The 9,713-nt window shown below is 43.7% G+C and overlaps 3 protein-coding genes across 9 annotated transcripts; 2 read left to right on the top strand and 1 right to left on the bottom strand.

Annotated features, from left to right (window-relative positions):
• Positions 1 to 123: 123 nt before the first annotated feature.
• Positions 124 to 4,513, bottom strand: LOC129601421 (arginine/serine-rich protein PNISR-like). 5 transcript variants are annotated; one of them, XM_055500220.1, is made up of 6 exons: positions 4,183 to 4,512; positions 3,388 to 4,052; positions 2,588 to 3,048; positions 1,632 to 2,197; positions 865 to 1,476; positions 125 to 552 (listed from the first exon to the last, which is right to left on the bottom strand). In XM_055500220.1, exons 2-6 carry the CDS (start codon positions 4,040 to 4,042, stop codon positions 393 to 395), a joined length of 2,454 nt encoding a protein of 817 aa, XP_055356195.1. In that variant the 5' UTR covers positions 4,043 to 4,052; positions 4,183 to 4,512; the 3' UTR covers positions 125 to 392. The 5 variants fall into 5 exon arrangements, with proteins under 5 accessions (XP_055356196.1, XP_055356195.1, XP_055356194.1 ...); XM_055500219.1 differs by having other exon boundaries at positions 126 to 552; positions 3,388 to 4,093; XM_055500221.1 differs by having other exon boundaries at positions 124 to 552; positions 865 to 1,467; positions 3,388 to 4,513.
• A 94-nt stretch (positions 4,514 to 4,607) lies between these two features.
• Positions 4,608 to 7,274, top strand: LOC129601434 (protein adenylyltransferase Fic-like). The gene is made up of 4 exons (XM_055500237.1): positions 4,608 to 5,452; positions 5,585 to 5,993; positions 6,121 to 6,414; positions 6,696 to 7,274. Exons 1-4 carry the CDS (start codon positions 5,039 to 5,041, stop codon positions 7,037 to 7,039), a joined length of 1,461 nt encoding a protein of 486 aa, XP_055356212.1. The 5' UTR covers positions 4,608 to 5,038; the 3' UTR covers positions 7,040 to 7,274.
• A 272-nt stretch (positions 7,275 to 7,546) lies between these two features.
• On the top strand, positions 7,547 to 9,676 carry LOC129601441 (N-alpha-acetyltransferase 60-like). Of its 3 annotated transcripts, none has more exons than XM_055500248.1 (5): positions 7,547 to 7,993; positions 8,270 to 8,375; positions 8,495 to 8,630; positions 8,697 to 8,796; positions 9,186 to 9,676. In XM_055500248.1, the coding sequence occupies exons 1-5, from the start codon at positions 7,867 to 7,869 to the stop codon at positions 9,599 to 9,601; spliced, it is 885 nt and encodes a 294-aa protein (XP_055356223.1). In that variant the 5' UTR covers positions 7,547 to 7,866; the 3' UTR covers positions 9,602 to 9,676. The 3 variants fall into 3 exon arrangements, with proteins under 3 accessions (XP_055356223.1, XP_055356222.1, XP_055356224.1); XM_055500247.1 differs by having other exon boundaries at positions 7,547 to 8,002; XM_055500249.1 differs by having other exon boundaries at positions 7,547 to 8,115.
• The last annotated feature ends 37 nt before the right edge of the window (positions 9,677 to 9,713 follow it).

Genomic DNA, 9,713 nt, shown 5'->3' with positions numbered 1-9,713 from the left:
TTAAATATTCAAATACAGTAATCAAAATTCAAATGCATAAAAGATTGCAGTTGCACAGCTCGTAGGCTCATACTGTTGCAACAATATAAGTTCCAGTTTCTTAGCAACAACATTTTTAATACAAAAGCGTGAATACAAAATTCCAGTTTTTTATACAAACTTTTTTATACAAACTATTCAGTAATCCCAACACAGACTTTCCAATACCATTAAGTAGAATCAGTCAATCTACATCTCGATCCCTCCACCAATATAACAAAGAAATATTCCGTATCTTTCATTTAACATAACAAAGGCAGAACCAGTACGCATACAAATTTGGAGAAATTTTGCCCCAAAACGGCTCCCAGCGATGTCATTAACAGCCATCGCTCTTGTGGGTTCGCTAGCCTTTATTGCCTACATCGGAGTACGGAAATGGCGGAAAGACGGACCGTTTGGCTTAATGGAGGACTGGTTCGGTATCCAGCCATTGAAGAATCCAGCAGATGATTTGATCTCTCCCAAAACCAAGCAGAAAGCCAAAGACACGAAGGAGAAGCCCAAAGGTGGCTAGAAAAGACAACAATGGCGTTAAATGCCGAAGCGCCCAAAATTAATCAATTCCTTGCACGGAAGTTCAATTACGTACACTTTTCGTATATAATTATGTTGTGACTTCATTACACTACGGATTATGGTCATGTTCCCATTCGATCAGATAATGTACGAGTACATACGGCACAAAATAGCACACAGATATTATATGGACAATACCAAGTACTTGTACATGTGGACCGATCGGTCAATGTTTACCTTGAGCGAGTTGCTTATCAGAAACGAAGAAGAAGACTGTGTGACTCATGACTCTCTTGTCAATTATACCTTTTCCTGTGATTCCGTTCAGGTGAGGATTGCGAATTACTCTTGGGCGATGCGGGGCGCACAACACTCTGCAATTTAACAGTCGAACTCTTTTTCTTTTCATCAGCAGTTGAATCTTTTCTGCCACTGTCTTTCCGCTCAATATCTTTCTTTCTATCGTCATTTTTTCTGTCAGTCTCCCTCTTCTTATCTTCATCTCGCTTCTTCTCTTTCGAGTCCTTACTCCGTTCTGGTGATCTGCGATTCTTTTCTTTCGCATCCTTACTCCGTTCGGACGATCTCCGATCTCCGGACCTGGAGTTTTCCAGCGATTTATCGGCCTTCCGGTCCGATTTTCGTTCCGAGAGGTCGCTCTTCTGGCTCCTGCTATCCACACTGCCTTTGGAATCTTGTCGCTGCACTGATCCAGACGACGACACTGATTTCTTCAGATCCTCTCGGTGTCGGGATGAATCATTTCGCACTGGTGAGGATTGTCGCGGGCGGGTTCTCCTGTGATCGCTATCACGGCTTCGGGATCGACGCCGTTCGTACCGATTCGGAGAATCACGACGGCGCTGTCTTGACGAACTTCTTCGAAATCTGCCTTGCCGGCGATCACCACTACGCGAACTTAGAAAAACCAACAGTTTAATCAACGCTCCCTGCACTGTAATATCGACCAGTTCGATTAACAAAGCTCCCTTGATCTAAATTTTCATGCGATCTGTACTGTACAGCATTGCCTCACAAATTACAGTTTACAAAAAATAACAACGCTTACGCACCTTGAGCTACTTGAACTAGAACTCCGCCGGCCCGACACTGTCCGTTTCCTTCCTTTCTCGTTCTCCAACGCCTCTCTGCGCCGAATGTCTCGTCGCCGTCCGTTCCGCTCGCTGGCACTACTGGAACTACTACGGCTACGTCGTGTTCGCTTATCAGTTTTCTTTTCCTTATCATCACGCTTCTCCGGTGTAGCTTCTACAACCCTTCCGGTATCATGATTGCTTTTCGGTTTGTCATTGCTCGGTTCCATTTTTATCTTCGGTGACGGCGACCGTGAACTACTGGATTTAGTTGCCGGTGGCGGCTCCATGACCTTCTGTGCCGTGGCTAACTTTTTCAAGACACCAGGAGGCGGCGGTGGTAGCCCGCTAACATCCTTCTCATCATCGGATTCATCGCTACTGCCAAATTGAGCAAGAGCGGCCAGGGCGGCAGATTTCTTAACCGGTTGAGCTGCGGCTTGTTTCAGAGCAGCTTTCTTCGCTTCTATCTGCTCCAGGCAGGCTTTCTCCAATACTCTGCCCGTGGACTGCATCAAAATGGTCGTAACCAGATCTTTAGTTGCCTATAAAACTTTGGTTTTATATACATTTTCATTCATTTCACTTCGTCTGAACGTTTTAATATGTTGCACACACAGAGTACACACCCAAATTAAGCAAAGGTGCAATTCCTCACGCGAGCAAGTAATATCGTTCTTAAGTTTATGCATTATAATACTTAGAAGTCATACAGTAACCGAAACATATACGCTAACAGTAATGCACAATAAGGCAAATCACTTGTCGGCTTGCTTACGCTACGTTTGCAAACAAAAATAACGAAAAGGAAGATCAATTTAAGAACCGATGAAACACGTGAACTATACGTGCGTCAACTATGGTACCGGAAGCGAAAAACTGCTCCATGTTCACCTCATAATAATTACAATGCGAGCAATAAATGTGTGATTTACCTGAATTACCAGCCGCTGTCGATCTTCGGCTCCAAGAGGCGACGGTGTTCGCGAGACACTTCTCATCGATACCGCTGAGCCGGAACGCGACCGTCGCTTCTCCGTTTCCTCTTCATCCTCACTGGCTGAGGAAGCACGCTCTTTGGGTTCAGTTCCATCCTTAATGCGCGATTCATATTCCTGCATAAACCGTTGCTTCTCTCGCTCCTTCTGTTTTTCCCTTTCAAGTTTCTCCAGTCCCTCTCGAATCCACGGTGGAAGTTTCTTAATTGCTTCGGCACTGTGCATTTGGGCCATGGACTCAAAGTCGAAGTTCTGATAGGCCAGGGAAGATTCATCGTAATACTCCTGCGATGGCTGGTTGGGATCGATGTATTCCAGTCCGCCCTTCAGTGAATAATTGTAGTACGGCTCAACCGGAGGATGAGGGGCCGGAACTTCCGGCGGAGGATAGCGAGGCGCTGCAAAACGAAACGACGACTGTAACAACATAGCAAAAATTACTCACAAATCAGATACGGACAAACACAAAGTTAGTAGACAGCAGCTACTTGCTTCGAACAGCACATCAACTCCACATTTTACGTTCATTAACAACACTCCAACACTCGTATATGATTATATGAATCAAAAATACTGAAACTTCCATACTGAGCGCATTTGTTTTTGCGAATTATTATTCATGCGACTTTTGTGGATTCCACATATTCAGTTAATTAGCAAATACGATAAGGATCATAAGGATTAAAAATCTTAAAACAGCACAAACATTCTTATTTTTTTGCTGACAAACTGCTTACGCGGCTGTTGTGGATTCCACATCGGTCTCCCAAATCCATCAACCGGCGGAGGGAATCGCGAGTGATCCGATGGAGGCTGTCCGTATGGCGGAAACTGCTGCTGATTCGGAAAGTGTTGCGCCGGATCCCCTCCAACCGGGACAGGCGCGGGCATCCGACCGGCGAACACCGGAGGTGGTCCGCGTGGAGCGCCGGAAAAGCGTCCATCATCCACAAACTGGCCACTCGGTTGATCGTGCAGCGGGGCACGATATTCCCCTCTGTACTGCTCAGTGTGCTGATACGGTTGGGACGGTGGCGGCTGTGAAGGAGGCCCCCCGGGAATCCGCTGGTCGGGTTCGTACGCCTTCGGTTCCGGTGGGAATGACGGAGGGGGGTTTTGGGGGTAGTATGGTTGCTGAAGCGGTGCGGCGGGCGGTGGATATGACGGATTCGGGGGAGGATAAGCCGGAGCACTGTAGGGGTCGTGAGTGTAGGCCGGGGGCCCTTGGGGGGCCTGCATACGCGCCCACTGTTCCGCTGCCAGAGCTAGATTCTGCGCGATGGTCTCCGATGATGGCGGCGGGGCTTGGTAGTACATTTGCGGAAGCCCCGCGGAAGGCTGTGGTGGGTAGGGGGGACGGTATGGTCCTTGAGGCGGTTGATATGGCCACATTGTTGCTAATCTGTCCGGAGGAAGCAGAGCTGTTCACTGTTCACAGCAAAACTGTACAGGAAGAGCACAATGAGGGAATGCGTTATTAAAGCAACATTTGTTATGTTGTCAAACATTTACAACTGGATTCTCCGTCATACTTCAATGCAGACTGTTAGGAAAATACAAGATATCTTGGATTTCTGCAAGGACGACAAGGTCTTCAAAGTTCGAGGGACTTTATAAAGCTAGAAAGAATGCGACTTTGCAATTTCAGGACAAGGTATCCATCCGTGTCACTGTCATCCCGCACGACAAGACAGATGCACATTTGTACAATAATTTAAAGCTTTGAAGCTCAAAAAAGAATAATCTGTCAGACATAGCAAGTGCTGACACACGTATCAATACAATAACAAAGTTATTATTAGGAAATCGAAACATGTGCTACACTGAAAGGATATTAATTTTTAGCATCTTCATACAGTACGGTGCGTACTGCGACTACTGCCACTTGGCATGGCAAGAGATAGAAACACGCGACTGCATATAAACTGCATAAGTACTGTTCTGCCTGTCAGCCTGTGGCACAGCATTGTGACAAGAGATTTCCAAACTTTGTCTTATGGCGAAACCAGTTAGGTCCTTTTTCAAATATATTTGGGATTTGGGAAATTTGTGGAGCTGTCAAGTTTAAAGCCTGATAAATTTTGCAACGTTTAATTTAAGGATTTATGAATTGCGCTGCGCTAGCGGTTGGGGGAAAACGAATACTAGTAACCCTATCGCTGTCGCGTCTTCCTGTATCAGCAGTTATGCAGTTTTAAATTCCATCTGGGAAAAATTCTCACTTAACCATCCATAGCTTACTTTGTTATGATTCTGCTACTCTCGGATCTCATTTCTTTCGTGTTGGGTGATCCTTATTCCGTAACGCCGTAACCGTTCCTTGTAGAAAGTGTCGGCGTGTAGAGAATCTGATTGTTATTCCCTGGCAGACTGGCATTACGCGTCGTCATGAAATCCGGACAGTTTTCTCTGGTCTGCCAGCAGCGCTCTGTTGTCTTCCTAGTCACTTGGATCGTTCTCTGCCTAATATGGGTTCCGCTGTTTACCTGGACGATAAGTGCCCTCGATCCTTCCAACGATGTCGCGGTTTTGGTGAACGAAAGCGGAGTTATGGCTATTCGGGATGGCTTGATGTTCACTGAAGACCGTTCGAGTTGTAATCAGTTTAATCCAGAAACAGCCGGGACTTTTCACACTGAATTTGGCACATTCATGACCACGGGCACGACGACATGGCTGTGTCGAGGACCTGCTGTAATAGTTATTGCTCCGGAAATGAAAAAAGAAGCCACAGCTGCATTGCATGTCGCACTGGAGATGAAATATTCTGGGAAAATACGGAAAGCATCCAAGTTATTTCAGGTGAATTTTATTCAGACAAATATAATTACAAAATTCAAAAAAATATTTATGTATAAATTTATAAAATTTATTTATTTATCCTTGGTATGGTTTCTGTGTCTTTGGATTAATTTTGCTGTTATGTTTTAACAGCACGCTGTGGCTTTGGATCCCTCTAATTCCGAGATCCTAACCGAATACGGGACTTTTCTGGAAGAGCACCAAAAAGACGTCCTGAAAGCGGATAACCTGTATTTGCGAGCGGTGCATGCTGATCCGAAAAATCACCGGGCTTTGACATTGCGCGTCCGCACGCAACCTTTGGTTGAGGAAATCGATCAGAAGGCGTTCGACCGGATCGACTCGATGATGCACGAATTCTACGGCATTCCGCAGTGGGATGCGATGATGATCCGCAAGAAGCGGGCAGCTTTCCTGTGGCAGCTCTATCACTCGGTGGCTATCGAAGGAAATACTTTGTCGTTTCTTGAAACCAAGCAAGTCGTCGAAACACGCCTGGCAGTGGGTGGAAAATCCGTGATGGAACATAACGAAATTTTGGGTGATCAATTTATTACTGTAGTTAAATTTGCTTATTAGATGGTTTAGTCATTTATTTTTCGTTACTTAACTGGACACTGTGCTTTATGATTTTTCGAAATTGTTGATTACAGTTGTTGGTTTTGCAGGGATGGATGAAGCGCTGAAGTATTTAAACGAAACGCTCCTTATGAGGATTGGACCGATCCGCATGATGGACATTCTTGATATGCATTTGCGGATATTGGGTTTTAATGATCCTGTTAATGCTGGGAAGTTCCGGAAATCTCAGGTGTTCGTCAGTGATCATATTCCTCCACTGGCCGAGGATGTGCCTTTACTGATGGAAGAATTCGTTGACTGGTTGAATTCCGATGATGCAGCACAGATGCACACATTAAAATTGGCTGCCTTGGCACATTATTTCCTCGTGCATATTCACCGTGAGTTTTAATAAAACTGTTTTTCCACTCCTTGTAGCGCAAATCTCGAAGTTTGCTTACGTACGCACTCTGTCAAATTTTTTTTGTTGATTATCTGTAACTTCACGTTTAGTTTTTACTGACATTTATTATTGAATAATTGGAGTACTTGTATTTGAATTAAATAGGCATACAGCTAAGGGTTCTTTTTCTTGGTTTTATTGCTCATCTTTGTATAAACTGAATACTGTAACTAACTCCAAGCTTTATGGCTACTGATTTTTTGGGGTTTGATTGTTTAGCGTTTGTCGATGGAAATGGCCGCGTTGGACGTTTATTGATGAATTATATTTTAATGCGATCTGGAATTCCACCTGTGGTTATTCGCGTGTCAGAACGGAATCTCTACTATCAGCACCTGAAGGATGCGAATGCCGGCGATATTCGTCCTTTTATCAGGTTCATTACGAAATGTACCGAGATGACACTGAATGAGTATCTGTATGCGGCCAACGATATGGAAATGTTTGCGGAGTATCCCACGCTCCCCGGTGATGAAGACAATGGCAAAATTATTCTGCCCGGTCCCAGCTCGTTGATGGACTTGAACAGCGGCTTTGGTGAAGAGTTTATCACTTCGTTGTGATGTTCTCTGTAGTGCTTCCTTGTTCCTGCCACTGTTTTCAGTGTTTCTTCGCACATTCCTCTTTGATGGTATTAATAAACGGGTGATAACTGTATATGTGCTAAAAGTTTTATGGATTTTTGTTTTGTGTCGACATACAAGTTTTTTTTTTAATACGTTTTGATGTCTGTTAAGAAAGTTTTTATTGAGTTGGTGAATCAGTATTGACTGAAGTTTTAATAAAAAGCTATGGATACCTACTTGTCTTTGCGTACGCGCTAGCTGCTCGATGGGCGTCGGACAAGAGCTGTGCATTCAGTTCGGATCCAAAACGGTAGAAAATATCTTATCCGTATCTCAAAGTTTTTTGCAAATGCCCGCCCGGAAAGAGAAGTTTAGGTGCGTGTCTAGCGGGGGAAGCTTGCGGTTTGCCATTGAGAAGTACTTACAGTTCCACCAGTAACCAGTTCACAACGCAGCTGGCAGCGCCTGTTACGCTGGGCCACTGCCCTACGATTGCATTCTGGATCACTATACGCAGCCTGTTTATTTTGCATTTTTGCGGACACACTATTTTTATCCTGTACTTTAAGGTTTAAGTACTTTTTCTCGGATATTTTATTTACACTGCCTCTAGGAACCAAAAAGTGATTTGATTTTAAGTTTTTAATATTTGAATGATGCCTATAACCTATCGGGAACAACTTTACATTGTTTAGGTTGTAAGCATTCTTATTCTTAGTCTCAAGCTCGCAGGTGTGATTTCTTGAAAATTATCTTTGTCATTCGGGGGATACGAGTAGTGGTGTTTTTCGGAGGTCGGAAGTTTTTCGTGTCTGTGTCTGAAGATGGGAATAAAAGAGCAATTTCCCGAAAGATCTGTTCCTGTTGGCAGCCAGTTTTCCATGTATGATCTGCAGCGAAAGCCACTTTATGGCGCGCATCTGAACTTGCAGAACGAACACGAGCTGGCCAGTAAGAATGGTTCGTACTTCGTACCAATTGCATGATGTGCTTTTTTATAATCTTTTTGTTTAGTTTTATTACTCATTGCCTGATCTTTCGTTTGCAGCTAAGGCTGTGCTGGCTGATGATATGTACGGCCGCCGTTTAAGTAGCTCAGATTATTTACTGGTACATGCATAGAATTAGTACCTAATATCTATAATTATGTTAAACTTGTACAAAATCCGCTTGCCGTACGAGTACACAATACTACACATGCAATTTTCGATGCATTTGTTTTTTTAGCTTCTGCTATAGCTTATCAGGCCATCACGGAGTTAGAAGTTTCTATTCCGACGGTGGAACATGCTGCAGAAATTGAATGTTTTTGTGTCGAAGTGTTTCCAGCACGGTATGTGTTGACAGGTGTTCTGCTGCGTTAGAAGGTTGATATACATTTTCCCATTTGTTTGGGTCTTCGTATTTACATAAATACACTAATACAGTCTGCATATTATGCTGGACTTACAGGTACGACAACTGCTGGTATGCCGCTATGCTAGCCTCGGAAAGCATTTACAAATTGTGCTTCCGCTGGAAGGGACGAATTATAGCGCTAATTGTTGGCCAGGCTGCCGTCAAGGAATTCAGCGACAGTATTGCGCTGGTAGTTACAACTGTAAAAATTAATCCTCACTGAATGTAATGTTGTCGAACATGAAATTGCTTTTAGGCGTCGTCTTCCGATGCTTGTGATAGCTCCAAAGAACCGCAGGTGGCTGCTTATATTATGCTCTTGGGTGTGCTGGAACCGTACAGAAAGTTTGGATTAGGTGAGTTCTAAAAGTATGTAGCTACATAGTTAAGAATGCAAGTTTGTTTTCGAAAAATGCAATTACAAAATTGATTAGCTTTTGTGTTAATGTTTCACTAGGACATATCACTCGTAGTTTATTTCTCGGGTACGACTGTACGAGTATAGAATATGTTTTCTGGTTACTTGTAAAATGCATAATTTTTTGCGCTACTCTTACATTTTTAATCCAATTTTTGGCTTAATCGTACACATACATCTGGCCGTTACGGCATCGGTAAATGTCGGCATTTCATAAGGCCTTATTTTTAACGAAATGTGTTGGTGTAAGTCTAAGAAAACTTAACCTCTTCTTACTGCTAGTTTTTTACGGTTTCGAGTGTATGCATGGGTTGTTGTTGTTTCCAGCATCCCGTCTGTTACTGAGTTTCCAGCGGACCGTTAACCTTTCCTACCCCAGTTTATCCCGCACCTTCTACTTACATGTGGCCACGGATAACTCTGCCGCGATGAGAATGTACTCTCGTCAAGGGTTTTTACGCATCAGCATTCTGCCCCAGTATTACAATTACGCCAAAGATAACGCACCTCCTGATTTACGTGATGCTTATTTATATGCCAAAGAAGTGCTTCCCGCCAGCGAATGTCTGGAACACGCGCGGGATTGCGCGGATACACTGTACAGAAATTTAATGCCCGTATTTTCTTACGTGATCTCGGTGTTAATTTTTCCGGTGAAAAAAGTATTTCGGTTGCTGGCTAGTTGTGTGACTTCACGGTTACAAAAAGTTACTTTGCGAACCGAAGCCGCCAAAGTAGTTTGACTACTTCTACAGCTTGTTGCTTGCAGATACTGATTTTGGGATAATCGTGATATTACATTTGCTGTGATTATGTAAAACGGAATTAAAGATATTTTATTATAAGCGCAAAATG

The sequence above is a fragment of the Paramacrobiotus metropolitanus genome, unplaced genomic scaffold, assembly GCF_019649055.1.
Source record: "Paramacrobiotus metropolitanus isolate TYO unplaced genomic scaffold, Prichtersi_v1.0 Parri_scaffold0000236, whole genome shotgun sequence".
In the NCBI taxonomy this organism is placed as follows: Eukaryota; Metazoa; Tardigrada; class Eutardigrada; order Parachela; family Macrobiotidae; genus Paramacrobiotus; species Paramacrobiotus metropolitanus.
The sequence above is the reverse complement of the archived record's forward strand: the minus strand, read 5'-3'. Positions and strand labels throughout refer to the sequence as shown.

What these genes read in the sequence shown, in the direction of transcription:
- LOC129601421 (XM_055500220.1), bottom strand. Translation starts at nt 4,042, where the DNA reads ATGTGGCCATATCAACCGCCTCAAGGACCATACCGTCCCCCCTACCCA. An exon ending in GTGGAATCCACAACAGCCGC is followed by an intron (nt 3,049 to 3,387) that starts GTAAGCAGTTTG and finishes TTCGTTTTGCAG; the next exon opens with CGCCTCGCTATCCTCCGCCG. An exon ending in GAACGGAATCACAGGAAAAG is followed by an intron (nt 553 to 864) that starts GTATAATTGACA and finishes TGTCTTTTCTAG; the next exon opens with CCACCTTTGGGCTTCTCCTT.
- LOC129601434 (XM_055500237.1), top strand. Translation starts at nt 5,039, where the DNA reads ATGAAATCCGGACAGTTTTCTCTGGTCTGCCAGCAGCGCTCTGTTGTC. An exon ending in GGAACATAACGAAATTTTGG is followed by an intron (nt 5,994 to 6,120) that starts GTGATCAATTTA and finishes TTGGTTTTGCAG; the next exon opens with GGATGGATGAAGCGCTGAAG. An exon ending in TTTCCTCGTGCATATTCACC is followed by an intron (nt 6,415 to 6,695) that starts GTGAGTTTTAAT and finishes TTGATTGTTTAG; the next exon opens with CGTTTGTCGATGGAAATGGC.
- LOC129601441 (XM_055500247.1), top strand. Translation starts at nt 7,867, where the DNA reads ATGGGAATAAAAGAGCAATTTCCCGAAAGATCTGTTCCTGTTGGCAGC. An exon ending in TCAGCGACAGTATTGCGCTG is followed by an intron (nt 8,631 to 8,696) that starts GTAGTTACAACT and finishes AATTGCTTTTAG; the next exon opens with GCGTCGTCTTCCGATGCTTG. An exon ending in GTACAGAAAGTTTGGATTAG is followed by an intron (nt 8,797 to 9,185) that starts GTGAGTTCTAAA and finishes TGTTGTTTCCAG; the next exon opens with CATCCCGTCTGTTACTGAGT.